The sequence below is a fragment of the Antechinus flavipes genome, chromosome 3 (assembly GCF_016432865.1).
Source record: "Antechinus flavipes isolate AdamAnt ecotype Samford, QLD, Australia chromosome 3, AdamAnt_v2, whole genome shotgun sequence".
NCBI lineage: Eukaryota > Metazoa > Chordata > Mammalia > Dasyuromorphia > Dasyuridae > Antechinus > Antechinus flavipes.
In genome coordinates this window covers 570,432,605-570,460,095 of record NC_067400.1, presented here as the reverse complement: position 1 = coordinate 570,460,095, position 27,491 = coordinate 570,432,605, and the positions used below count along the sequence as shown (strand labels likewise).

The 27,491-nt window shown below is 39.2% G+C and overlaps 2 protein-coding genes across 3 annotated transcripts in view; both read left to right on the top strand.

Moving 5' to 3' along the window:
* The window catches only part of FOXJ3 (forkhead box J3), a 145,002-nt gene extending 134,661 nt beyond the window's left edge, over positions 1-10,341 (top strand). For both annotated transcript variants that reach the window (XM_051987914.1, XM_051987915.1), the window contains 3 exons: positions 223-414; positions 5,640-5,747; positions 7,501-10,341. In XM_051987914.1, the coding sequence (XP_051843874.1) occupies positions 223-414; positions 5,640-5,747; positions 7,501-7,616 (416 nt within the window). In that variant the 3' untranslated portion in view covers positions 7,617-10,341. The remainder of the gene's footprint in view (positions 1-222; positions 415-5,639; positions 5,748-7,500) is intronic.
* An 11,813-nt stretch (positions 10,342-22,154) lies between these two features.
* GUCA2A (guanylate cyclase activator 2A) lies at positions 22,155-26,127 on the top strand. The gene is made up of 3 exons (XM_051987922.1): positions 22,155-22,262; positions 25,030-25,210; positions 25,762-26,127. The coding sequence occupies exons 1-3, from the start codon at positions 22,191-22,193 to the stop codon at positions 25,824-25,826; spliced, it is 318 nt and encodes a 105-aa protein (XP_051843882.1). The 5' UTR covers positions 22,155-22,190; the 3' UTR covers positions 25,827-26,127.
* The last annotated feature ends 1,364 nt before the right edge of the window (positions 26,128-27,491 follow it).

Here is a 27,491-nt window from a genome sequence, read left to right as displayed (position 1 = left end):
GGGATAATGGACAAATTTTTTTTTAATCTGAACAATAGTAAAAATAAGATATTTTAGGTCCCAGAATTGCTCCAAGTACCCATTGCTACTACCCTGGGAAAGCCAGTAGAAAGTTTCTGGACTGAGAAAGGCTTTTAGTTGTTTTCCAGATCCCTTAAACCTTTCTTCTCCCCATTGTCTATAAGGCTGTGTTAAATATTTCTTTTAATTTCCCCCCCACAGGTTTGATGGAGAGTATGAGACAGGCTGATCTCAAGAACTGGTCTTTAGATCAGGTCCAATTTGCAGATCTCTGTTCTTCTCTTAATCAGTTCTTTACCCAAACTGGTCTTATCCATTCACAGAGTAATGTTCAGCAAAGTGTTTGTCACAATGCCATGCACCCAACAAAACCTTCCCAACACATTGGAACAGGTATGGAGTTTCTATGTAATTTCCTTGTTTTTATTTTTTACCTCTTTACTTTAAATTGAAATTTTAGTGTCTAGTAACTGATGTTCTGATTATGAATCATTTAGAGTCTCTATTCAAATCATTAAATACAAAATAGGTCTTTATCTTAGCTACTCTTGCATACAATTCTTTGTATGTTTGTAATGTTGATAAGATTTTATCATAAATCTTGTAAAAACACTTTTATAATTACTTTTTAACTTTTTTACTTTATTATTTTGTTATTTATGTTAGTTAGAAACTGTCAGCAATTATTTTAAGTGCCAGCAGAATGTGATGTACTTGAGTTGTTTTTTTATATTTTGGCATCAACTTAAAATTGTGAAATTTTCTTTTAATTTGTTGGGGATTATTAACTTGGTATAAAAGTAGCCATCAACAAGGCATTTCCAATAGACTTGTGATGGAAAATGCCATTCACAGCTAGAGAGAGCACTATGGAGACTGAATACAGAGCAAAGTGTAGTATTTTCACTCTTTTTTTTTTTTTTTTTTTTTAAGTCTTATTTTTCTTGTCCAATATGATAGATATGGAAATGTTTAAAAGAATTGCATATATTTAACCTATATCTGATTATTTCCTGTCTTAGGGAAGAGGGAAGTAAGGGAAGGGAAAGAGAAAAATTTGGCACCCAAAAATGAATGTCGAAAACCATTCTTATGTATTTGAAAAAATACTTTTTAAAGTATCAAATTTTGACAAGGTACAGTGGAAAGAAAGCTGGATGTATTGTCTGTTGTCAAGACCTGTTCAAATACCAGTTGTATTAATTATCTATCATGATGTGCAAGTAACCCTTCTGGACCTGGGTTCTTCATCTGTAAAATGAAAGAGGAGTTGGACTTAGTGACCATGAAGGGTACTTCCGTCTGTGAACTTGTGGTGTACAAAAGAGTTGGAAAAAGATCACAAAATCATTTACTTTGAAGTGTGGAGCAATAAAAACCTATTTTACTCTGACACTAAAACATTTTTTTTCTGAACATAATTAGTAAATTCAAGAATTAACTATTCTCCTTTTTACCTCTAAAACTTAGTTCTTCTAAATAGCCTCATTATCTTTTCTGCTCTTTGGACCTCACTATTTGCCACATTGGAAAAGTGTGAACATGTATATTCTTTACTTATAAATCTTAATTTTTTGCATTTCTTAACTTGTTCCCTTGTTCATCTGTTACTGAAAATAAATAATTTAATGAGGTTTTGACCACTATTTTATTTCACATTTCTTATTCTTTCCTCCAAGAATCTTTAGTGTTGTTAACATTTCTCTTTCTTGAATATTGTCTGCATTGGAGTATAAGTTGGCCTGAAATTTTCTCTCTCCCATTCAGAGTATTCATACCTCACTTAAAATCCAGTTCATAGCCTTTACTGACTTTCTCATAATACTTTTTCTTGGAATATTCTAGTTTTTTTTAAACTCTACTGAATGTTTTGTATTCACACTCTAACTCCTCCCCTCCCTCCCCCCCCCCCCCCGATTATTTTTTTAAAGGAGAAATGAAAATTAATTTAATCTAAGCATAAACACCAGGTTCCTTTCCATTTTATCATCTTTGTTCTATCTTTCTTACTGGTCAGCTTTTTAAAAAAGTGTTCTTTGTCTTTAAAAAGAATGAAAAACACAATCCCCCAAACTGTCTTGCATACCATCTTCACTTTCTTTAAGGAAACTGCTTTCATCTTGCAAAGAGTTTGCCTTGCCTATAAGTTGTCTTGCCCGTGCTTTGATTCAAGGGATGTTGGGATTAGGAACCCTATGGTAATGCCGTGGATCAAATGGGAAAAGTTAGATGGGCACAGGGGAAAGAGGATAAAAAGTTGTGATTGACAATTCCTAAGGAGAGAACAGGTGAAGGGATTTGTGAAAGTACCATGATGGTAATTTTAAACTAGCCTAGCAAAAGCGTGACCACATTTTAACTTAGTTGTCTTTCCTTAGACTTCCCTTCTTGAATGCAGTGGTTCATTTTCATAAAGTCCTTCAAAGTGGAAGCTCCCTTGATTGTCTTGCCTTGGTAATTTTACTTTTTTAATCATTATCATTTCTTATGAATTCATTTTAATCAACTTTGGCCAGCTTCTCATTGTCTTTGGGTTTTTCTCAGAGTTCTGCCATGTAATTTTTGCTTTTATTCCTGTCAATCCTATGTGTGCTGCCATGTCTCCAGATCTCTTTGCTTCATTTCTTGTGCCACCTGTCACTCATCTCCAGGTTCTTCTCAATGGTGTGCTATAACCTGACATAGTAGAAGGAATACTTCATAGAACAGGAGGCCAAAAACTTTGGTTCAAGTCTTGGCCCTGCTACTTCTTAGAACATAATGCATAAGTCTCTTCACCTTGCATAATCTTAGTTTCTTCCTCCAAAATAAGGAGGTTACCGTAGAAGATCTGTAATGTAAAGTCTTTATCAACTTAAGCATTCTTGGATTTCTTTATCACTCTTGGAAGGAAAAAAAGGTCATTTCTCTTTCCTGAGCAATCTTGAGTTTAGCAATGTACCTGATGCTATTTACCTCTATCTTCTCCAGAACATGATTAAATACTGTAAAACTTAAGACACTGTATAATTTCTAAAGGTGATTTATTTCCCTCTTTTTTAGCTAATGATAATAATAGCACTTTATATAGTTCTTTAAGGTTTGCAGAACACTTTATAAATATCTTAATTTATCCTCAAAATAACCCTGAGAAGTTCTATTATTATGCCCATTTTTACAGATGAGGAAACTGAGACTGGGAGAGTAAGTGATTTGCACAGGGTTATTATATAAGCTATATTCAGTGTCTCTAGTTGGATGTGAACCAGGTCTTCCTAATTCTCAAGTCTAGTACTCTACCCACTGTACCATGTAGATGTTTCATTTCTTCCTGTTTCAACTAGATAGCTTTCTGTGTCTAAATGTTCAGTCATCTGTCTTAAACAAATTCTCTCCATTTTGAATTCTGCTCTCATTTTTCCCCCTTGAATCCTAAGAATAGGAAATAGATGTCGAAATGCCTAATGAGGAGCTCTCCATCCAAATCAGCACCTTCTTTGCAGCTAGTCTTGACAGTTTTCCAGAACCCTGAGAGCTTATATGATTGACCCAGGGTCACCCGTCTATGAAGTAATATAAAAATTTCCTATTGTAGGCGATATGATTGAGGGAGCATGACAGACTTTTGTGTAACTAGTTATTTATATAGGGTGACTATTCCACCAGTGTTTGCCAACTGAGAACCCTTCTGGTTTCTTCTTCATGGCAATTGATTTACATCAGTGAAATTTTCCTATAATTTGTGTCATTGGCTGTTTCTACAATTTCACACTAATGGTAATGGAAAATGAAATAATAAAAAAGTATATTTACTCTTGAAATCAGGATTAGAAACTGATTCTTCTGATGTGTAGTTTGAGACTCCTATTTTTAATATGAATCCATTCTGCCTCTTTTAAATTTTTTTCTATTTTTTTTAGTTACTGATTTATTTTTAAGTGAAATCTCTCTCTCTTTCTCTCTTTCTCCTCTTCATCTTTCTCTCCCCCTCCCCACCCTCCCTCTCCCACCTACTTTTTTTCCTTTTATTCTGAAGTGGCTTTTCTAAAGGAGACCAATGACCACCTGTACTGTTATTACTATACCCTCCTGTGTTTTGATAAGTCAGGCCTAACAGTCATCTTCCTTCTCCCTCCCCATCTACTAGTTATATCTTTACTGCCTATAAAAACATTCGAATTGCTTCTGTGCATTTAAAAAAAAGTAGAAAAGAAACGAGACCTTACTTTCCCTTCATTTCTATCATTTTATCTCTCTTTCTCAGGCAAACTTCTAGGGAAAAGGTGGCCACTTTTATTCTGTATCCCTTTAACCTTTAACTTTCTGGCTTCCAGCTTCATTACTCAAACGATGTGCTCACTCCAAGGTTATTGGTGATCCTTTCATTGCTATATCTAAATAGCTTATTTTTAGTGAACTTTCCTTGAACTTTCTGCAGTCTTTGAAACCATTGACTACCCTTTTTTCTTTGGTTTTCTCTGGTTATTTCTAATAAGGCTTTCTCTTGGTTCTTCTACTTGTCTGACTACTTTCTTCAGGTTTATTTGTGAAATCATCATCAATGCCATGCTCCCTAGCAATTACCCCAAGACTGTTCAAGGCTTTCTTTTCTTTAAGTACTCTCTCACTTGGTGACTATATCAGCTCCTGTAGGTTCAGTTACTGTCTCTATCTTTCTATATGTCCATCTATCTACTGTCTGTGTACATTATCTATTTTAGTTTTTTTCCTAAGTTCTGGTCTCCAATCACTATTAACTGCCTTTTAGGCATTTCCTGCTGGAATCCCCACACTCATCTTAATATGTTTAAAACAGAACATATTTCTCTTCCTAAGCTTGCCCCTCTTTCAAACATCCTTTTACTATCAAGACCACCACTGTCCTTCCAATTTCCTAGGTTCTAAAAATGTCATCCATGATTCTTCTTCCTTATGCTTCAAATCTAAATTTATCAATTTCTCTTTCTACAGCTTCTTATACAATTGCATCTTCTTTTCCGGTCATTTAGGGTAGTTCATCTTCCACTTACATTATTGCAATAGCTTCCTAATTACTCATTCATCTTTAAATCTCTTCTCATTTCAGTCAGTCCTTTATACATCTGCCAAGTTGCTTTTCCCTAAAGCACAGATTTGACCATGTCACTTGCCTACTAATAAACCCCAGTAGCTTTTTATTAACCCCACACTTTTCCAGCCTTAATACATGTAACTTCCCTTCACACTCTACAACCCTGCCATCCCAACCTTTTCTGCCTTTTCACTGGCTGTCCCCATACTTAAATTACATTCCCTCACCTCTTCTTCTTAGAATTTCTGCTTTCTTTTATGACTTAGCTTAACATGAAGTTTTTCTAATCTGGTTAGTTGTTAGTGCCTCCTCCCCAGGCACTGGCACTTTTTATCTACATATATGTCTTTGAATAGAATGTAAGCTCCTTGAGGATCAGGATTTTATATTCCCAGGGCCTAACATGATACTCTTAATAAGTACTTGATTAATTATTTGTTTGGAGTGAAGAAACCTTAACTACATAAAAGTAATATTGATGTAAGCTGATATATATTGACTATAGTCATACTGATTGTTTAGTGCTATTTTCAAAATTTACATATGTTTTCCTTTTTATTATCCAAAGGAAACTTGTACATAGACTCCAGGCAAAATCTCCCTCCTTCAGTGATGCCTCCCCCTGGTTATCCTCATATCCCACAATCACTTAGCACTCCAGGATCAACAATTGCAGGTAATTCAATGTAGCTTCCTTCTTTTTGGATGAGCAGGTATGATATATATATATGTGTGTTGGTGTGATATATATAATCTCTTTATAGCTTATCATTCATTCACACAGAACTCTCTCAGAATCTCAAATTTTCATCATTCTTTTGAGCTGTACACTTTCATCAAGCCATTGTGACATGATTTTGCCATCTAGCACTTGGAAATTCTCCCAAGTCATAATTTTCAGAGAAATAATAGTCAAAAACATTGTTTGGTTTTGGGCACCATATTTTTGGAAAGACATTGACACATTAACATATATGTGTGAGAATGGCAAGAGAGGTAGAGTGATGATGGTAACTAAGATGAGGAGAAAAATTCTTAAAAACCACAGGTTAGAAGAGATGCGTTAGAAGAAATAGGATAACTGTCTTTGATCATCTGATAGGTTAGTTTATGCGAAAGATTAATCTTCTTTGACTCCTGAGGGAAGATGCATTCAGAGATGCAAGTTTCAGCTTGGTATGAGGAAGAAACTTTTATTGTGAGCTATCCAAAAGTAGAATGGGCTATGTTTGAAGTTAGTCCCATCTCTAGGGGCCTTCATGCAGAGGTTGGATGGTCATTTGTTAGATATATGGGTAGGGAGTTGTTTCTGTCTAGCAGCAAGTTGGATTAGGTGTCCCTAAGATATATTTCTTTTATAATTCTAATAGTATAATTTGAGCCAGAGGTGCAAGTAATTGAGGAGGTACTTCCCCTTTCCCCCATGCTTATTAATGTCATGGAATATTAAAGTTTAGAATATCAGTAGCAGAATAGAGAACTAAAGCCAATTGATTATCTTTGAAAGGAGCTTATTATTAGAAAGTTATATGATTCTCTAAGCCACAAGTTGTAGCAGATTAATAATCTTTTAACAGCACAACAGGCTTAGAGAAAGATAAGAAATTGAGAATTATCTTCTTTTTATATTAGCAAGGCTTTTGACTATGCCAAATGACATTCTCATCAATAAAATGGAGTAGATTGAGATGATTTAAATGAGGTTTTTCTACCCTCTTAATTTTATCTATCTTAGATATTTCTCACTCTTTCTGGAGTCATTATGGTTGGGGACTATAGGGTACACCGAAATTATTTCCAATTTGGCAGTCCCAAAGTAGAGGAACTTAAATCTCCTGTAGATTATATTTTCCTGTGACCACGAACAACAAGGGCTGTGTACATACACACATATGCACTCCTAATTGATAGCTACCATGTATTTTTGTACCAGAAGGAATAGAGTGGCATGAGGAGATCACAGAAGCATAGGATTTAAAGTTGGAGGAAACTTGGGAAATTGTTGAGTTCAGTCCTCTTAAAGATCAGAAAGTTGAAGCCCTAAGAGATTTAAATGACTTTCCCAAGGCCATATTAAATAGCAGGTTTAAGATTGTAGCCACAGAATTTGAGAGTTTGACACTTAAATTCAGTGCTTATTCTATTTCACCTTATCAGCTCACTTTAAAAGGGCTTAGGAGGAGTTAGTCTTTGGGGTAAGAAGTCCAAAATCTACTAAACTGCCTTTCTCTGTACATAGATCCCCTTTTCTGGTGTCCTAGAAGACTCCTGCCCTGCTCACATTTTGGCTTTATTTCCCCAACTCTTCTTACATCATTAAAACTCAGCTCACTGGCTGATGCCCTATACTGTCTGAAAATTGAGTGGTATGTTTATTGCATTATTCCTGATCTCTGTGAAAAAATGACATGGCTTCCATTTTTTTACAGGACATCATGGAGCAATGAGCCAGCAGCATATGATGCCTTCTTCAGCCTTCCAGATGCGACGTGCTTTGCCTCCAGATGATATTCAGGATGACTTTGATTGGGATTCCATTGTGTAGGACTTTTTGAGGGCATAAGAACTGGCCTTGTTTCCATACAGTTTAAAAAGAAAGGGTGAACCTGAATTCACTAATGACAAGGTGAAGATTATAATCACTATAAAGATGCTATCTAAATTTACTTTGAAGACAATCAAAAATATTTAGCAGGATAACTTATGGCTTTTATTTGACCCAAACAAGTACTTCATGTCTGTTTACCTGCCAGCTGCCGTAGCTCATTACTGTCATGTGATTTGGACAGCTTTTAGCTTGTGTTGGTTTGATGTTGACCACAAGTGCCAGACTGATTTCTAGACAGAGCCTCTTTTGCTGCAAACAGTTATAGATCATATGTTGTGTAAATATATGTACAAAAGTAAGAAAATTAAACTTTTTCCTAATTGGGTTTCAATGTCTTAAGAAAAATTAGGCTCTTTTACTTAAGATTATTTTCTTTTGTGTAGGTAATTATTAAGAAATTAACTTTTCTAAGCCCAGTTTCCTTTAGACACACCCCTCCCCCTTCACCATTTTGTAGGCCAAAATAGTACATGTGCATGTGACTTCTGTTCAGCAAGCAAAGGAATTCAGAATCCATAGTTTGAAAGCTTGGTACACAAGTCCAAAGTGGCAAGTTTTTCATGAGTAGCTAAAGAAAAAAATAGACCAAAGTCATTTAAGTTTTTGGAATTTTGTCATTTTCTTAGTATATATTGTCAGTGGCCTTTGTTAATTTTTTAAAATCCTCTGTAACAACTATAAAATTCATTTAACCAGATAGAAATTGAGTACAGCCTGATGCTTTAAGCAGTCAATGCTTATACTTTCACTTTCTAATGTATTTATTATTATAAAATTTTATTTTAATATTTATTACTACTACCTTCTGTGAAAGTTCAGCTTCAGTTGGGCTCATTATGGAAAAGTACAAAAGTTAAAGTAAAGCATGGTTACAACTTTGAGTGATTGTGGATGAACCAAAAGAACTTAAATTGGCTTCTGTATAAGTTACTTGTTCTGGGAATGGTTACCATTTCTCTGTTTTGGGTGTATGAGACTTAGTAGTTAAGAAAAAGTATTCAATTCAGAGTTCATTTGAGTAATGGAATTCCTGCTAGAACCTAGAAAGTTGAAGAAGTTAACCTCTGTCAGTTTCTTTTGTAATTACACTGAAACTATGGGAAAACCATAGATTTCCTTTCCTATGTGACAAATTTGAAGTTAACAGACTGTTAGACAATTCCTTGGAATCAGACATTTTCAGGTTTTTGTTTTGTTTCCTATTTAATACAAATTTGCTTATTTTCTTTGTTTTATAATGAAACTTACAGAAACAAATTTTGAAAATTGAAATATTTAGAATCTTTAGTGAAGGGAAAAGGAATTTGCCAAAAATTCTCCATCAATAGAATACCCATAGGTTCCATATAATCAAGGAATGAATGGATACCTGCCTAACAACCATAATATAAAAGATCAAATCATCACAACTAAGTTGCTTTCCTGTCCTGGAGTTGAAAGAAATGGTCTTTCTGTAGTTAGGCAGCAGAATTTCTTAACTAGGAAAAAACACATCTTTGTTTTTTATGCAGTGACAGTAAAACATTATTTAAAATGAAGCACAAGGAGGTTGCTCATTGGGCTAGTGATGGAGAGGAAGGAGGATCTTACTGTAACCTAGTTACGTAGATCCTCTTTCTCAATGGCAAAAAACCTAGAGAGGTCCCTTTTTAGAAAATGCAGAGGAGGTAATATAGCCTATTGAAGATAGGTTTGAATAATTTGTTCAAAGCCAGGTTTAACATTTCACTGTTGGTAGCAGCTTCCAGTCTGTTTAGATGATTAAGTAGCAATATGCACTTTAAAACCATTTTAGATATTTGAATGCAATTTTATGCAGAAGGATTTGGGTAGAAATGTATGCTCTAGCTAACCACTGACTGAAATTTAGCAAATTGTATGACGTTAATTTCCAACTTAGTAATAATTTGTTGATTCATTTCTATGGATTTGGAATAAGCAAGAATGGATCCTGAGGTGAAGTCTCAATACTGTCTTATAACTCCCCTTCTGCCATCTTGTGGTTCAGAAACATGGACAGGTTTTTTGTTTGTTTGTTTGTTTCAATAGAAAACCATCCCTTTGTGCCTGGACCTGGGTCTTTATCCCTTTATGCTCTGGGTAGTTGGTGCACTTGATAGTTACAAATTCAGAAGTTATGCCTTGTGCTTAAATTGACCATACACTTTTTAGAAACATTAAAAAAAAATGTGCAAAACTCACAGTGGGGCAGCCTGTCCAGGAGAACAGTGCAACTGGCATTTGTGGCCTGGTTTTTTGAATGTCAATGTGTCAATGTGCTTTCTTGTAAATATTTGTCTCTCATGTCCTTCTAGGGTGGGAGGGAATCAATCTGGGGATTATTTCCAATGGAATAGAGTATTTTGATATTGTTCATTCAGAGGGTGATGTGTACATATCTATATTGTATATATGTGATGAAAATGCATTGGCTTTTTGTGCATCACAACCTTTTATCTGTACTGCTGTTCTACAGTCAGTGTTTTAATGTTTCTACCGTTTTGTTATTGCACGGTTTACTATTTTGCCTCTATGATGAACGGCACGGATTCTTTGTAACAGTTTAGTGCTGTAGAACATATTCCAAGTGTCATTAGGATTGTTGCTGCCAGAACTGATATGCATGAATGGCACTTAAAATAAAGATATTATATTAACTCCATTTTTTTAAAAATTGATTTTTATAAGTTGTTTGCTGTAATCGAAGGAACAGATCTAAAAACTTCAGAATAGATTCAGAAACACGTAAACAGTTTATTAAAACATACCAGTACCTTGTAGTCTGAATGTTTTCTAAGTGTTTGTCACTGTCCCATGTTGTGTTGTTCAGAGTGAGAATTTGTTTCTTTAAGGCCCATCCTACCTGGACCTCTTTAGAAAGGAAAAAAAGGATCCATCTCAGAATTTTGCCATTCACCAGGGGTAAAATTCAAATCAGCAAACATGTCTGGAGACCCCAATGTGCTTTGCTGAACATTAGTGATACAAAGAGGAAAAAGATCATAAGATCCACCCTCCTCATAGAGCTCAACAGTCCAGTCAGGGAAAAATATTCACTCTGATGTCTAGTAACATAATTGTAATAGTCTCTTTCAAACATTCCAAGTCATTCCAATTTGATAGGACTTAGTAGAATTTGTGTTCCCCAAGGTTACCTTCTGCATCCATGGGGACTCAATAATAAGAAATGAGAAGTATAAAAAGGTAATATTTGATTAAGCACCAACTGTAATGTTCTCTTCTCTAAAATATAATGTTCTCTGGGAGTAGGTTTCTTGGGGAGCTTCTGGAGGCAGCCTTCCTTTCAGTTCAGAGTAATAATCACCTCAAATGCAGCCAGCTGTTAAAAATCCAGTCCTTTATTGTCTCTTCTAAAATAGCCACTTAGCTTTCTTAGAGGCCTATCTCTCCTTGGTTCCAAGAGTTCTTGCCACCAGTCCTTTGCCTCTGTGCTGCCAGCTTCAACCTCTTGCTCCCTCTGAATCCAAAGCCTCCAGCCTCTACCTTTCTCCAAATCCAAAGCCTCCAGCCAACAGAAAAGTAGAAGTTGGAATGAAGCTTGACTCCGCCTCCAACAGTGGGATTGTGGATTCCTGACTTGTGAATCTCCAGAAGTCCCTAGTGGGCTTGTGGGAGCTCCTTCTTATATATCCTCTCTTAAAAGTGTGAACTCTAATGTGTGAACCAAGGTGTGTACTCCAGAGGTGTGAACCAAGTACCCATAAGAATTGTTTCTGTCATTTCCAGTGACTTAGCACCTTGTTTCAAGTTCTGGCCCATAACAGCCAACAAAGTTAGAAAGTGGTCAGAGAGGGAAGCAGTATTGCTGAAGTGGTCTCAGAGGAGGTGTTATGTAAGCTGACTCTCAAAGCATATACAGGTTTTAAATTGTGAGAGTATTCCAAGTGAGTTAAGGGGCTTTTCTCTAAAGCAAAATTAACTTGTGTTTCAAAATTTACTGAGTTGTAGTAATCATTATTTTTACGAATTTAAATGTAGCAAGAATGGATCCAGCAGTGAAATCTCAAGAATAACTTTTACTTCCCTTCCTGTCTTCTCATGTCTTAGAAACACTAGTGAGTCTTCTCACTAGAAAATGGAAAGGATCCAACCATGTAGAGAGTGCTGGAAGGAGAGCATTAATCTTCAACTGACCCTTGTTTTGGAGATGGGAAAACTAAAACTCCCAAGATTACACATGGAATTCCTTATCGGCAGCCCAAAGACAGGAACTCATGCCTTCTGGCTATCAGTGCAGTAAATTCATTTGCTGTTTAAGCTTCATTACTAAATGTCTAATGTGTGTATACAGGGTCCAGGGCAGGTAAGGGTTTCCTCCTTTAGTCAACTAAAACATATATACATGTAACTATGTAATAATGAGGAGGAGGAAAAAGGGGAAGGAAAAGGAAGGACTTCGTGAAGAAGGTAACCTTGAATATGGACAACAAAAGTTGCTGAAGTCAAGATAGATTTATAACAGCAAGCACTCGTTTCTTTCTGTGGTTCACCTCTTAAAGCCCAGTGGGCTTCAGAAAAGGTCTATTGAAGCAGAGGGCCCCTGACATTAGAGAACAATAACTTTTTGAGCTCTTTCATATTCTTCTGTGTGCTGAGTAGTTGAAGCTACACTTCCGGCTAATAGTAAAGTTGGGATGTAACCTTGCCCTGGTGCAGTTCATGAATCTACTAAATTACCACTAAAGGGAAAGGGACCCTATGAGTGAGTGTTGGAACTCATCAAAATGTGGGTAGGTACTGGTTAGGAGAAAGAGCCTGTGGTAGCCCTTCCTGATCACCAGAGGGCACTAAGCAAACAGCTGGGTGCCTTCCTGTTGTAGGGCTTAGGGCCATGGATCAGACTAGTTTTCCTTGTTCACTATGCCTCTTAACTCCTAAGGATCTAGGAATTGGGGTGTTAAGCCCTGCTCTGGGGTAGTCTCCCAGAGATCCCCCCAAACTCCCAGGATATGTTATGGAAGTTGGAGTCAAAGGACTAAATTTCAAATTTCCAACTTATATACTGATGGTAAACTGACTGTTTACTTGGCTAAGTTCTTGGACCTCTCCTGGCCTCCCTATTTTCCCATCTGTAAAATGGAGTTTCAACACTTACTGATTGTGAGTGTGCCTCTTTTTCATTCAACAAATGTTTCATACGTGGCTACTACTAGGTACCTTAAAGCATTCTGCTGTTACAGGAGATTGTTAGATGAAATCCCTGGTGGGCCCTTCTCCCTCTGCCCTGAGAATTTCCAGCTCAAAGTCATTCTCCCTTCAGTGGCTTCACATTGACCCTTTCAATACATTTTCCAGGACTTAAGAAGAGAACCCAACAATAAGTAAAGACCACAAACCTTTTTAAATCCACAAATGCATCTAGCAACCTAGAGGTTGCACATATTTTTGTCTTCCTTTTAGAGCTGGAAAAGGTCTTGAAGATCATTTGACTCAACCCATTCATTTTATATAGACGAATAATGATCCGGAGAGAAGAGCTGGAACTTCAATCCGGATCTTTCAACACCAAGTCCAATTTGTCTTAGAGCTGAAGAGTGGATTCCTCCATGTAAATCTTTTGACAGGTGATTCAGAAACTCCTCAGGTCTAATTGTAAAGTTGGGATGTAACCTTGCCCTGCTCTTAAGTGTCAGAAAATGTGGGAACAAACTTTAAAGTATTGAGGTTTTTTATTTTGTTTTTAAAGTGGAAGTGGTTAATATTGGGTCTCCACGTTTCCCTCTTCTCACGAGGGAATAACTGACTGGCATCTCTGTTTCTCTGTATTTGCTCTTCTTCCTGCTGCTGCTTTTTCCACTGGACCCTTCTTTGTCTCTTGCTGGCTCATAATTCTCATCCCAGCTTTGTCCTCCCAGGCTTTATCCTCAGATCATCTCTTAACTATACTCCCTTTACCATCTTATTCGTTGTCCTGCCATTAATATCTGTACGGGTGTCTCCCAAATGTACATTTTTCCCAAACCACAAACCCAATTTCCAGCTGCTTCATCCAAATGTATGTCTTAGGACTCGTCTTTTTTGTGTCCGACCTATGGCAGAGCATTCTGAGCTTGTATTGGTCTAATCAGTTAGATATACTGTAACCCAACTCTACTACAGTCATGTCATTTTGGTCCTCTTCGAGTATGAAGGATAACCAATCAATATCTCAGGAGCTTCTCAAACTCAACATACCTAAAATGTTTCTAAAATTGTTCATACCTGACCAACCAATAGGCATTTTTTTTAAAGCATCCACTATAATAGAGCCAGTGTTATGACACACAAATAGATATGGATCCCTGGGCCACAAATTAACTTGAAAAACTACAAACTATGTGTTATTGCATTTTTATTGATTTTGTTAAACATTTCCCAATTACATGTTAATCTGGTTACTTCTAGGGAATTTGACACCTCTGGCATAGTGGAAAGGGCTGGTTTCATCCAAGCTAGATAATAAAGATCTGCTTCTAACAGTGACTGTTAGAAAAATCATTTTCCTTTCAGTGTTCTAGGCAACTGCCCTGTTGCAGAGAAATCAGCTGGAAGAGGGAGTTTCCTTAACTGGAATTTCCCTGAATTAGTAAAATCACAGCTGCATTGCCTAACTTTGTGTGTGCTACTATTCTAGGTGCTGGAGATTGAAAGACTACTTTGTGGTGATCCTTGCTCCTAAGGAATTAATATTCTATCTATATATTAATATAAGGCTATAGAGAATATATGCAAAATGAACCACTCTGCCTGCCTGCCCTCCCTATTTCTTCTAAGGGTACCATCATCTAGTCACTCAACTTGGAAACCATGGATTCATCTCTTGATGAATCTTTGCCTCCTCTTCACCCACCCACATTCAATTTGTTGATAAATCTTAACATTTGTCCTTCTACAATGTCTTTTGCGTTGATCTTATCTTCAATCCTGCTTCCAGCCAGTTTCAAGTTAAGTAAACTTTAACTTGTCTGTTGATAATTGAAATGTAAAGTTCTTGTTCAATGATTGATGAGTTCAATTATTTCAATCTTGCCATTCTCGTAAATAAAATCAGCTAACTGTAGCTAAATAGGATAGCTCCCAAGAAATACAAAAAGTTGGCAGAGTTGGCTTTTTATCACATTTTCAAAGCATTGCACTGAATATTGTGCTCAAAAGTATTTGTTAAAAATAAAAATACATGAAGACAATTGAAGCATCAAGATCCATTGCAAAGGCAGAAAAATACTGAAGAGAAACTCAACCTCCATATAAATCAATATAACATTTTGATACTTAGTGATTTCAACAGAAAGGTGGAAATTTGAAAGGCTAGGTCTGGAAGAAGAAATGAGAAACTATTACACAGAAGTTTCCCAACTTTACTCTATGAATATTCTGAAAAATGAATTGGTAGGCACAAAAGACACTCTAATTATAATACAGCATTATATGCCAGGTATTGTGCTAAACACATTCTCTTATCCTCAAAACCACCCATTTTGCAGATGAGGAAATGGGCAAACAGGAGTCACTTGTTCAAGATCATAGCTCGGAAGAGATGCTAAATACAAATGCAGGGATTAATGACTCCAGGCATGAATGACATCATCTACTGTACCACCTAGTTGAATAACATACCAAAAAATGAAACCTTTGTTATTGGTCACTCTTGAACCAGCTGTTTCTATATAGACTTAACACAATGAGGCATGAATGACATTATCTACTGTACCACCCAGCTGAATAACATACCAAAAAATGAAACATTGTTATTGGTCACTCTTGAACCAATTGTTTCTATATAGACTTAACACAATGATCTGAATTATTAAAAAGCTAGACAAAGGAATGAGATAAGACAAAAACATAAGGCGTGGAACTGAATTCAATCTTGATTTATTTAAACAAGTTATGGACAGTGTCTAATAACAGGTGACACGCAAATATATACATTTGTTTAACTCATGCAGGTCAAATGACTATTGGCCTAAAAATTTCCTTAATCAATACTTAACTGCCAGTAGAGGTGACAAAAACCAGAGAAATATAATGGAAGATTTTAAGCAATCATACCTCATAAAAACAAGCAGTAGGAGGGAAAAAAACTCGATAAGAAAACCATGCATGAAGATATTTTAAGATCTGCAAAGTGGGCTTTTGGTTTTTTTTTTTGTTTGTTTTTTGTTTTTTTTTTTTTTACCATCGAGGACAGTAAAGTCATCATATTTGGGCTCATCATTGTCTCTGATGTGCCTGAAGAGGAGATAGAGATACCACTAAAGAGAACATAGAAACTGGATTAAACTAAGTATGCATGGAGGAGAGTCATAAGACTTGTAAATTTGTATCTTGAAGGGACCATAGAAGCCATCCAACCCTACTTTACTATTTTGGATTTGAGGAACTCCTTTAAGAGAGATTAATGTCACACAACTAGTAAATACTTCAGGTTGTATTTGAATTCAGATCTTCTTGACTCAAAATCTTGGTCAAGAAGCAATTAGTACTTAACTACATACGAAACTATTTCCCTTCCCAAAGGAGTTTTTATCCGTGAAGAGCAATATGAAGGATGGTATTATTCATTCCAAAGAAGTGAATATCTAAGGGGTGGGGATGGGGAAGGGAGATAATTTTGGGCATTGGCAACTGGGAGATGATTTTATGCTGAGGGAGGAAGGGGAAACTTTCTGCACCCCTAATCCCTAGTGCTGCCTCTGGGAGCGAGGTGACTTTGAGTGATAAGGAAAGCCTATGGCAACTATCCTCCTCCTCCTCTCCCGCTTTCCCCTGGACCCAGCCCGTAAGTCCATGCATGGATGGCTCTGGAAAACAAACAAATGAACAAATCATAATACAGTAACCTGTTCTAGTTCTGGCCCTGAGGCACAGGTGCCCAGGCCAAGCCCAGGGAGTTTCTTCCTTCTGAAATCTGTTTGATGCTACAAGTATGGATTAGATTATATGGTCACTGAAGTCACTTCCAACTTTAAATTTAATGGGACCTGAGACTTCTAGTGCTCTGGCTGTTCTAAGAACAGCTTTCAATTCAACAAACATTTGTTAAGCACCTACTACTGTTATCATTATTACTCAGCACCTGTGCCAGGCACTAGGGAGGCAAAGACAAAAGGGAAATTATCCCTGCTTTCAAGGAACTTATATTCTCAGTAGGAAATAACATGAAGAAAGAGAAGTACACCTGATAATTTGAGAAAAGAGAGAGTAGCAGCTTCTTGGGGGTAAAGAAATGCTGGCCAAAGAAGACTGCCTTAAAATGTAGATGGAGATCCTAAAAAGTGGATGGAGAAGGGCACTGAGAGAGAATCCAGATGTGGAGCATCTGCAACAGCATAGCAGTGGGGAGATTTCAGCTGAGTAATGGGAAATAAGCTTGTTAAGGCAGGTTGGACCCTCCAAACTGAATCTACTGGAAGTACACATTACTCCTCTGGCCATTCTACTGATTGGCTGCATGCTCCCATTATGCTTGGCAGTTCAGTTTTTAAAAAGGACGAAAAAAAGACCTCAGTTTCTCATACCTTATCTTTCCAGGTGATCTTAGAATCTAAAAGCAAGGCAGCCCTTCTCTCAAAGTACTCACATTCTCATAAGGAGAGACAACAGAGAGAGATGGGAAGTTCTCTTGGTTTTTAGGAAGTGAGGGTAGGAACCAGGCTCAGAAAGTTTCATTTGACTTGGAGGGGGTGGTGTCACAAAGCTAGCAAGAATCTGAGATGGGTAGAATTCAAATTCAGGTCTTCCTGACTCAGTTTAGCTCTCTAGCCATTATGTCATAGAAGAATAGAAGGAGGAAAAGAGAAACAAACCAAGAGAAAAGAGAAGAGAAAGAGAAAAGGAACAAGAATGAGAAGTGGAAAAAAAAATGGTGTTGGAAAGCAAGAAAAGGGGGAACCAGGAGAGAAAATTGGGAAGAATTTGAAAGGGACCAGCAAGGCCATTTAGTCCAACATTCACATTTTACAGATGAGGAAACTGAAACCCAGGGAGGTTAAGGACTTGCCTGAGGTTATGTAGCTAGTAAACATCAGAGACAGGATTTGTGCCCAGGTCCTCCAGATCCAGAACTCTTTCCATGGAACCACAATGTCAGAGGAAGGAATAACTGGGTATGGGGGTTAGAGTGGGACAGCACTGATCAGAAAGTGGGTAAATTTTGCTACCCAGCAAATTTGCAAAAGGCTTTTCCTAAGCTGGAGGAGCTGAGAAGAAGCACTTTGACCTTATCCCAGAATCATCAAGATTTAGAGCTCCTGCTAGGTTAGTACATGTACGTCCCTTTAGAGAGAATGGGAATAATAGAAAAAGAGCACAAAGGAGACCACCCGATTCATCTTTAGAGAGAAAAAAACAAAACAACTTGAACCTGAGTCCTGACATCAAATTTTCCAGTATTGGCTCCAGTCCCATTCTGGGAGGTAGTAGATGGGGATGCTCCAGGTAGAGGGAAAGGGGTAAGGGAAAGTGAATTGATTCCCATTCCCAGGAGTAGGGAAGACGTCACTAAGCAGGGTGGAGACCTGAATCTGAGGGGCCACTTCCTCTTTCCCACACATGAAAAGAGGTAGCCTTCCATGTGTCATCTCCCCCATTCCCATCCTGCTAGAAAGCAGCAGCAGATAGGTTTATTCCTCCCTCCTCCTTTCCCCTCCCACACCTACCTCTTGCTTTGCAAAGTAATTTATGCACATTATTTCATTGATTTTCCAGATAACCCTTGTTGTTCTAAGCTATCTTTATTTTCAGATGAGAAAAGCTAGACTTGGAGAATTCCATGATTCCATGTGTGTCTGAGGCAGGATTTGAAGCCATGTTTTTCTGATTCCCAATCCAGCAATCTCTCCATTAAGCAACCTCTCATACAAAGACAGAATCAGGGAGGTGCTGCTTATTTTAAAAAGCCAGCAGCAGGAACATTGAGAAATGAGACCGAGAAAATAGGGGCCCTTACCTATTTCTAAGAGATTCTATTCTAAAAGAGAATAAGAAGTAGCAGAAGTAGCAGCAGTTTTTCTCTTATGAGATTCAGCACAGTGAGTGAGGTCTTCAGAAGAGCCAAGAAAAGAGATCCCCGCTGTGGAAAGCTGGCAAATACAAACTGCAGCCAGGAACAGTTCAAATCAAGGGCTTCACAAACTCGGAGCAACAGCCAGGCAAGCAATAAGTAGCATTCAGTAAATACTGGCAAGAGAAATTTTGGGACAGCAGCATCAAGCCTATCCACGCTATCTTGTTTTCAGTTGCAGAGAGAAAAGAAAAATATAAATCTTTTGGAGGAGTTCATGTCCTAATATGGGGGGAGGGAAGGAAAAAGAAATCTTACTTGGAAGCAGGGATGAGTTTCTTTTCTATTGTTTTGTACTTTATGCTTATGACATTGAGATTCTATATTCTATATTTTTGACAAAAGGCTAAGAAGTCTCATTAAACATATTATTGTTTCAAAGTTGTTCCTTGCCCTGGGTTTAATAGCATCATGAGTAGAATATGTAAACCTGAATTAAGTTCATAATTCCAGATTTCCTAATTGGAATCAGATAGGTAAATTATCTTTAAGAATTCTTTACAATTTGAATCTGTGTTTGTGGGGTTACATATCAGGTGGGACCCTAAGCAGAAATTAAAACGTTGTACAGAACAGGACCAAGGACAGTTCTTTAGAGTCATTTCATGTCTTTGGGTTTGGTTATTCAAGCAAATCCAAATAGATCATTCAACTCTTGTCTTTCCACTTAGTTCACAAGAATATTATGAGAGAGTTTCTCAAGTGCCTGGCTGAAATCCATGTAGTATTTCCTTGATCTACCTATCTTGTGACCTTGTCTATCAAGGACATGAAATTAATCTGGCACAGCTTGATTTTTAATAAATTCATGATGAATTTGAGTGATCACCACTTTTGTTTCCATAAACCATCCCCTTAATAAAGCATCACTATTCAGTGCAAGAAATAAATGCAAATCCCACTACCTCTTCTACCTCAGTTTCCTTATCTGCATGATCTCTTAGTGTCCTGTATCTTTTTTATTTAATGTCCTTGTCTGTATTTAGTTTTTTAAAATTTTTATTTAGTTTTTATTATTTTTTATTTTATTAATTTAGTTTTATTTAGTTTTCCTTATCTGTATGATCTCCTAGTGTCCTGTATCTTTATTATTTAATAGCACCTATCTTTTTAGGTGCTATTGTGATGGATAAATATGAATTCATTTAAAAGAAGTATAACCATATTATGTGCTAATTGCAAACCAAAAGTTTGTGTGTGTGTGCATTTTTGGTCGGGCTTGCCTTTTAAAATTCATTCAAGAGGAGGTCATGGTTGATTAATTCTAGCCTCCTTACCACCTCAGATCTAAAACTCTCTTGATGGGTGAGTTCACTGTAGATTTCATCCTTATCCAAAGCACTGTTTTGTCATCAAGCTTCAAAAAAGCAGAGGCTGGTATCTCTGGCTGGCATTGCCAGTCTCCCTGATCTTATTTCTTTGTCCTAGTTCACTTAAATCTTCTGTGTTTTACTATGTGGTCTAGGAACTAGACTGGGACATTTGTTGAGAGTCTTTGCTATTTAATTATAGAAGAAAAAACACCTCAACTGACATCCGGATTTGTTTAAAGGATAGGTCTGATCACGGCATTCCTTTGCTCAATGAATACCATCCAATTACCTACAGAATCAAAGATAAAGATTTCTTTGGCATTTAAAGGTTTACAGGACTTGGCTCCTTTCTCTCCAATACTTTTACACTTTACTTTCCTCTGCATATCCTACAAGCAAGTCTGACCCAGCCTTCTTGCTGTTCCTCAAATATATCCCTGCATTTTTGCCTTTGCTGTGCTCTCCATGAGTGGAATTCTCTGCCTACTCACATACTAGCTGTGGGATCCTGGAAAAGTCACCTTTTAAGCCTCTGTTTCCTAGGATTATCAAGAGGTTCAAATGAGGTATGTGTAAACATTATGAAACTGTGAAAAACACATTATGTATGTAGATTAACTTTCAATGTTTCTATTGTTTTTATTAGTTTCTTGACTACCTTTAAGACATTAAAGTGCTACCTTCTGTAAGAGATTATTCCTAGTTCCTTCAGCAGATAGTAGTCCCTTCTACTCTCATATTTCCTTCCATCTTCTCTATATACATCTTGAATGTACTTAGTTAATTTGGGCAGCTAGATAGTGCAGTGGATAAAATACCAGGATTGGAGTCAGGAAGATCTGAGTTCAGATATGGCCTCAGACAATGTATTCGCTGGGCAAGTCACTTAACCCTGTTTGCCTCAATTTCCTCACCTGTGAAATGAGCTACAGAAGGAAATAGCAAAACATTCCAAGATTCTGCCAAGAAAACCTCAAAGGGAGACAAGAGGAGTCAGACATGATTGAACAATAACCTACGTCTGAGATCACTCTTCTTCATGGGCAGCTTCTGTGTGGATGAGAGTGCCCCAAACTTATGGAAGTGTGTTTTACAACTTCTGTGCCATCTGAGAAATGCCTTTCCTGAACTCTAATTGTGTCTACTGTCATCATTTTTAATGGGAAACACACTTGTAGGGGCAATGGCTCTGAATTATAGTGTTAGATACAGATTCTCAGGTTACCTCCCGAGCAGCTTCACTTTGGGGATTAAATTCATCGATATGCATGAATTTGGGGAATTCAGAGGGAGTGCTACATATTAATCATGTTATAAGTTCAAAGACAAGTAATCAATAAAATGTATTTAGAGGCAAGAGACTTCAGTTTTGGCCCAGAAGATCAGGAAAGATTTTATGGAAGATGTGGCACTGAAGCTGACAGGTAGATACAACTTTAAAAGAAAAGAATATCAGGTGAAGATATTCTGAGCAAAAAGATGAAAAAAGAAAACCTTGTTCAAAGAATATGAGTAGTCTGGAAGGAGAGAAGTGGCAGATATTAGTTCATATCTTTATTATCTCTGCCCTGGAATACTGCAATAGCCTCTTAATTGGTCTGTCTTCAATCTTTTCCCTTTCTAAAGCATCCTCAATACAGCTATCAAAATAATTTTTCTAAAGTACAGGTCTAAAAATGTTGCTCTTTTCCTAAGTATAATAGGTTGCCACCTATCACTCCCCAAGGCAAATATTTCATCCTATGCTTTTATTTTCTATGTAGATGTCTTATACATCACATACTTAAACAAATACACACGTATTGGAGGCATATGCTTATTTGTTTATTTGCTGGAGGGGTGCACAATCAAAAGAGTTTGGAGTCCATCAATCTATGAGAAGATAACTTTCCAGGCTTGTTAGGAACAAAGGAGAGTTCTGGAGAAGGAGGGTACTTGCCTTTGTTATGGGGGTGCTACATCTTCCTGCTTCCTTTCTCAGCCATTTGCTTCACCTCAGCCAACTCTTATCAGATAAGGTCCAGCTATCATAGATAAATGACGCAGATGATAGGATTACTCAGTAACTCTGGAACCCTTTAAAAAGCTGGTTAGCTAGAGCCCACAGCAGAAGCACCGGAGTCCTCAGTCACCATGAACATCTTCCTCCTCTCCGCTCTCTGCCTCTGTGGACTGACCACTCTGGTTGGCAGCATCACAGTTCAGGTGAGTCCCTTTCCTCCAGCCCCAACCTTCTTCCCTGTCCTAGAATCCTAAAATCTCAGAAATGGGTGAGGGGCATTTGGGTGGAGTCCAGGCCAACTTAAATCTGAAGACTTCTCTACAACATAATCACACATGTGCCTCCAGGAATGGGGGGCTCACTACTTCCTGGCATTGATGTTGAGATAGTAGCGGTCTCTGTCCAATCCCTGCTCTGCCCTTTTGTATTTCATTTCTCTCTTTTCTCATGGATGCTGTAGAAGGTTTTCTTTTTTGTGTGTGTGAAACCAGATTACCTCCAAGGCCTCTCTGAGCTCTGAAATTCAGGGATTCAATAAGCCCAATGCTTCTATCTCACGACAGCCCTTCAGTTATCAAAGACAGCTACTAAATCATGACAGCATCATCAATTCAGAGCTGGAAAGGATTTTAGAAGCCATCTAATTCAAAACCCTCATGGTACAGGTGAAGAAACAGGCCCAAGATCACACAGTTAGAGGATCTGACTCAGGTCCTGTGATCGCAAGGTCAGAGCTCTTAGCATTCTGGGTTGCCATTTGACCACATCTTAGCCAATCCTTGGATGATTCCTGTTATGTGTTCAGTACCCATTTCCAGCCCAAATTTCCCAAACTTTTGTCATCTCATTCCCTAAGGAAGAACCCTCAGCCCCCAGGTTAGAGATCCCTTTTTCTCCCAGATCTGGAAGTGAGTCAGGTACTGGCCTGAATCTGTCTCCTTTCTCACTCCACTTCCCCTTAAGCCCCGTCAAATATGCAATTACTTCCTCCATAAACCCAATGTAATTCCACTCCATTAAATTTCACTCAAGTAACTGTTGAGTGCCTTGTACTCAGTCCTGGGAGATAAGACCAGAATCTGGGCTCAGCCCCAGAAATGGAAGAGGAAATGAGAGCTAGACTGCTTTGTACTCTTGGAGTTCACCATCTAACTTTGATCAAGGAAAGGAAAGGAAGGGCAGAAAGAAGCAAAATGGGGGTTAGGGGGTGGGGGGAAAAGCCCTGAATAGAAGCTGTTGTTTCCTGGGGGCAGAGGCAGTACAGAAATTAGAGCTGCAGCTGCGTGAAGCAGGAGAGATAGGAAATAGATAATAAGGGAGGACTTTCCTACAGTGCCCCAAGACAGGCTGGGGAACCCCATACTTCACAGATCAGAAAAAATCAGGACGATCAACTGGTGGGCTGCTCTTTGGTGTGGATGGACTAGTGGGGACCTGGTGACATTTTCATATCCGTGTTAACTCTTTCACTCTGTCAGGTGATCCTTTCCTCTGTCCCAACATCACTTCCCCTTAAACTTTAAGAAATTTTAGAAAAATTCTAGTAACAATGAGCACTGACATTTATATAGCTGTATATCGGATATTCGAATAATACATATATAATTGCATAGATATTTAAATACATTGATAATTACATAAAATATATGGTATTACATATAACATATACTACGAGCAACAGTGTGAATTTGAAGTCTGGAAGACCTGCATTTAAGTTCTCAATGATGAGAGAGGAATAAGAGAGGGACAGGAAAAAGGGGAGGGAAAAGGAATGAGAGAGAGGGGAGTGAGAGGGAGAAAGAGAGAAAGGAAAGTGGAGGTTCAGTTGAAATCCTGTCACTGGTCCACACTGAATGAAACAATTTCTTAATGTGTTATGCCTTTGGGATCTTTTAACATGTAAAACTATGGCGAAGAGAATATTACATCCATTAATACCTTGGCCTGGATTAGTTTATTTAATGAATCTGAATGGAAAGGAGAACCTGGATCCTAGGGTTGTGAAAGACGTTGGGAATGGATGAGTTGGAAGAGAAAGAAAAATTTAGGAGCAGAACCTTGCCTTTGGAAGTGGGGGAGGAGAGGATGATGATGGGGAACAGGAAAAGGGGGACAGGTCCAGACTGGTACAGCTTGACAGCAACAGTGATCTTGCCGCTCTATTACTGCTTCCTGATATTATTTTATTTTATTACTTCACAAACAACAGCAGGACCCTGGGCTGAAGCTGGGGCCAGGCAGGGCAGCTGTTAGCACAGCTGTGAGGTGGGTTCTGTTAGGATGTGAGGAAGGATGGATCCCTCCCCCTCTCCCTGCGTGTAAGAGAGATTGACCTGCTTATTTACTCTGAGATAACTCTATTAGATCAAATTTGTCGGATAGGCGGCTTCCTAAAAAAGTGTAAAGAATGGAAAGTTTAAAAAGCCCTGAAATTCAACCAGTCAGTTTACAAAAGGAGAAAATGAGGCCCAGATAAGTTAAGCAACTTGTCTAAGACAGAAAGGAACTTCTAAACCTGGTCCCTGGAATCTTAAAACAGCGAGTGCCCGTTCCATTGTACCCAGAAGCCTCCTACCCTAATGAGAAAAGCCCTGAATTTGGAATACCAGGACCCACGTGCAAATCCTGACGATGCTCCTTACTGCTTGGGTGACCTTCGAATCACTAAATTTCTCTAGGCTCAGTTTCCTCATCTGAAAGGAGAAGGGCGAGCTTGATGAGCCCCAAGGCCCCTACCAATTCTAAATAATTTGGTGTGATGGGAGTTGCCTTTCAGGAACGAGAAGCTGAGTCTGTAACTTATTCCTTCCCTTTGGAAACCAGGGTCCTTGCCTGGAGTAAGGTCCCTGAGTTTGCCTTGAGTAGAGTAGAGCAAGTCTGGGTAATAACGGGGGAGCGCTGTGTGCAGTGGCGGGGACTGGGGGATCAGTTCGGAAAACAAGGCTGAAGGATGCTTCCGCTGGCTTTCAGGATGGGGACTTCTCCTACCCGCTGGAATCTGTGAAGAAACTCAAGGACCTGAAACAGAGCGGGATGAGGTTCCGGAGGGTCCAGGACTATGATGTCTACTTGTGCAACAACCCGGATTTTCCCAAGGACCTGAAACCCATCTGTGCCCAATCTGACGCCGCAGAGGTTTTCCAAAGACTGGGTAAGAAACGAGCCGCCTTTTCTCTGATTGGTGGGTGGGATGCGGAGGCCGATTTGGCGCAGGCTCAGTTTTGGTTGGCCACCTTTTAGGGGCTTTACTTCTCTGATTGGAGGGACTAGGAACTAAAGGTCCGGCCAGCTCTTACTGGTTTGATGTTAAAGGTCTCGTAGGTTTCCCTTCTCACAAGCCGGCCTTGGCAGTAGTTCCGCTCTCCTTGTTAGGCGTTAATGGTTTCTCTGCTCTGATGAACAACATTTTCAGGGATTCTATTCTGAAAGGCCTGATTTGTACCGAGACGCTTGGAGTAGAAACTAGGGTGCCTCGAGCCGCCTTCCGTCCCCCCTCCTCCAATTTAATCCCAATTAAGCCCGGATTGGAGCTGGGCTGCGGATAGGTGCCAGCCCCCTTGGCCGGGGTGGCTCTGGGGGCGAGGATGAGTTAAATGCTGGGGCCCTAAGCCGGGGAGTAGGGGAAGGACGCGGATGGGGAGGATGGAGGGAGAGAATGCTGCGAGAACCCACCAGAGCCCGCTTTCTGCCTTATTCGCTTAGGAGCCATCGCTGAGGACTCGCACTCGTGTGAGATCTGTGCCTTCGCCGCCTGTGCGGGCTGTTAGCCGCGGAACTGTGGCTGGATTCTCGCCCCTTCCGCGCTGCTTCTGCCCCTCCTGTCCCTTCTGGGCCACCACCTCTACCCCTTGTCTGCAGTTCACCTCAGGAGTCGTGGCGAGGCGGGCTCACGTGTCCCAGCCAGTGACCCTCAGCTCTGGATGCCATCCCCATCACTTAGGGAATCACGGCCGAGGCAGAGGGCAGGGTTGGGGTCCGGGGGAGGGGAGGAGAAATGGGCTAGCACCCAGTGCCTTGGATTGGATCTTTGACTCACCTACTTCGTAAATAAAAGCAGCTTCTCCATTATTATGGCCTCTGTGTGTGTTTTGGGGGACTCCGAGTAGAGCTGGGTTTCTATGGCTCTCATTAGGTTCCAGAAAAAAAAACAAAAAACAGTTGCCCACACCACATTCATATACAAGTACTTCTCCTCCTCTATAAGGACCAGGAGGCACGAAAACCTTCCTTTTGACAGATGATATAATGTTGAGGGAGGATGGCTTACCAGAAGCCCAAGATGAACACAACAGAGCAATCCAGTCCAACCCTGAACATAAAACTGGATTTCGGAATCAGTGTGGAGCCCAAATAGATATCCAAAGAGGCAGTGGGTCTCAAGGAGATTCAGGGGGTCACCATCCCTCCCAGAACCTGCTTCTTTCTGTGAGCCCCCCCCTCCCCCAGTCTTCCTGTCCTGCAGCTGCCTGTTCCCTGTGTGCCCTTCTTCAGAGGACAGGTGCTTCCTTCTCTGACCTCAAAGATTCAAGCTTGAGTTTCAAATTGTTCTGGCAATCACTATCTTTGCCTTTTGGGAGGCTCTAAGAAAGAATAGCCTTGACCTTGGTCCATTTCCTTTTCTCCAAGTTGGCTGCTCAGAGCCCTGTTGGGGGGGTGTGTGTGTGGAATTCTTCAATTCATAGAATGCAAGTGTTAGAAGAACCTTTAGATACTGATTGTAATCCCTGTCATTTGCCAGATGAGAAAATTGAGGCCAGAGAAAATGAGGGATCAGGCTAGACTCCCACAACTAGTTAGTGACAGAGTCAGGATCTGAACTAGCCTCTCTTCCCGGATGTTAAGGCTGATTTTATCCAGCTTCTGCATTTATTCTTTCAGGCTTTCATGAGAGCCTCATCCCTCTAGCAGCTTCATGGCCCACTGTAGCTGTAAGATCTAGGGTGCTAGAACAACAGAGTCCTTCCTTCCTCAGCTCCAGTGAACCGAGGCCTCTAAAAGCTACTCCTGCCACTGTTGCCCACACCTACTTTTGGTTTGCTGATTTCCCAAGATCCTCTCAACCTTACTTTTTCTACCAAATCATCTGTCGTTTCCCTGAACTGAGAGGTCTAGAAATGGCCAATACTGCCATGATTCAGAGATCCCTAAACCATTCCTGATTTGCTGATGCTGGGGCCTGGCCTGGGGCTATTCTGGTGTAACCGACACTGGGATTACATGTTGGACTCCCAACTTAGTATCACAGACCTTTTCCGCTGACCTTCTAAGCTGTTTTCAGCTGGAAAATTTCCTACTTTATCTTTTGGGGTGTTCTGATGCTTTAAAATTTATTTAGAGTCATGATTTAAAGGAATCTGGAGAAGTTTAGAGAGCTGCCTGGATCACATTTCTTCTCTTTGCTGCCTGACAGCCTACATCCTCTATGGCCACCA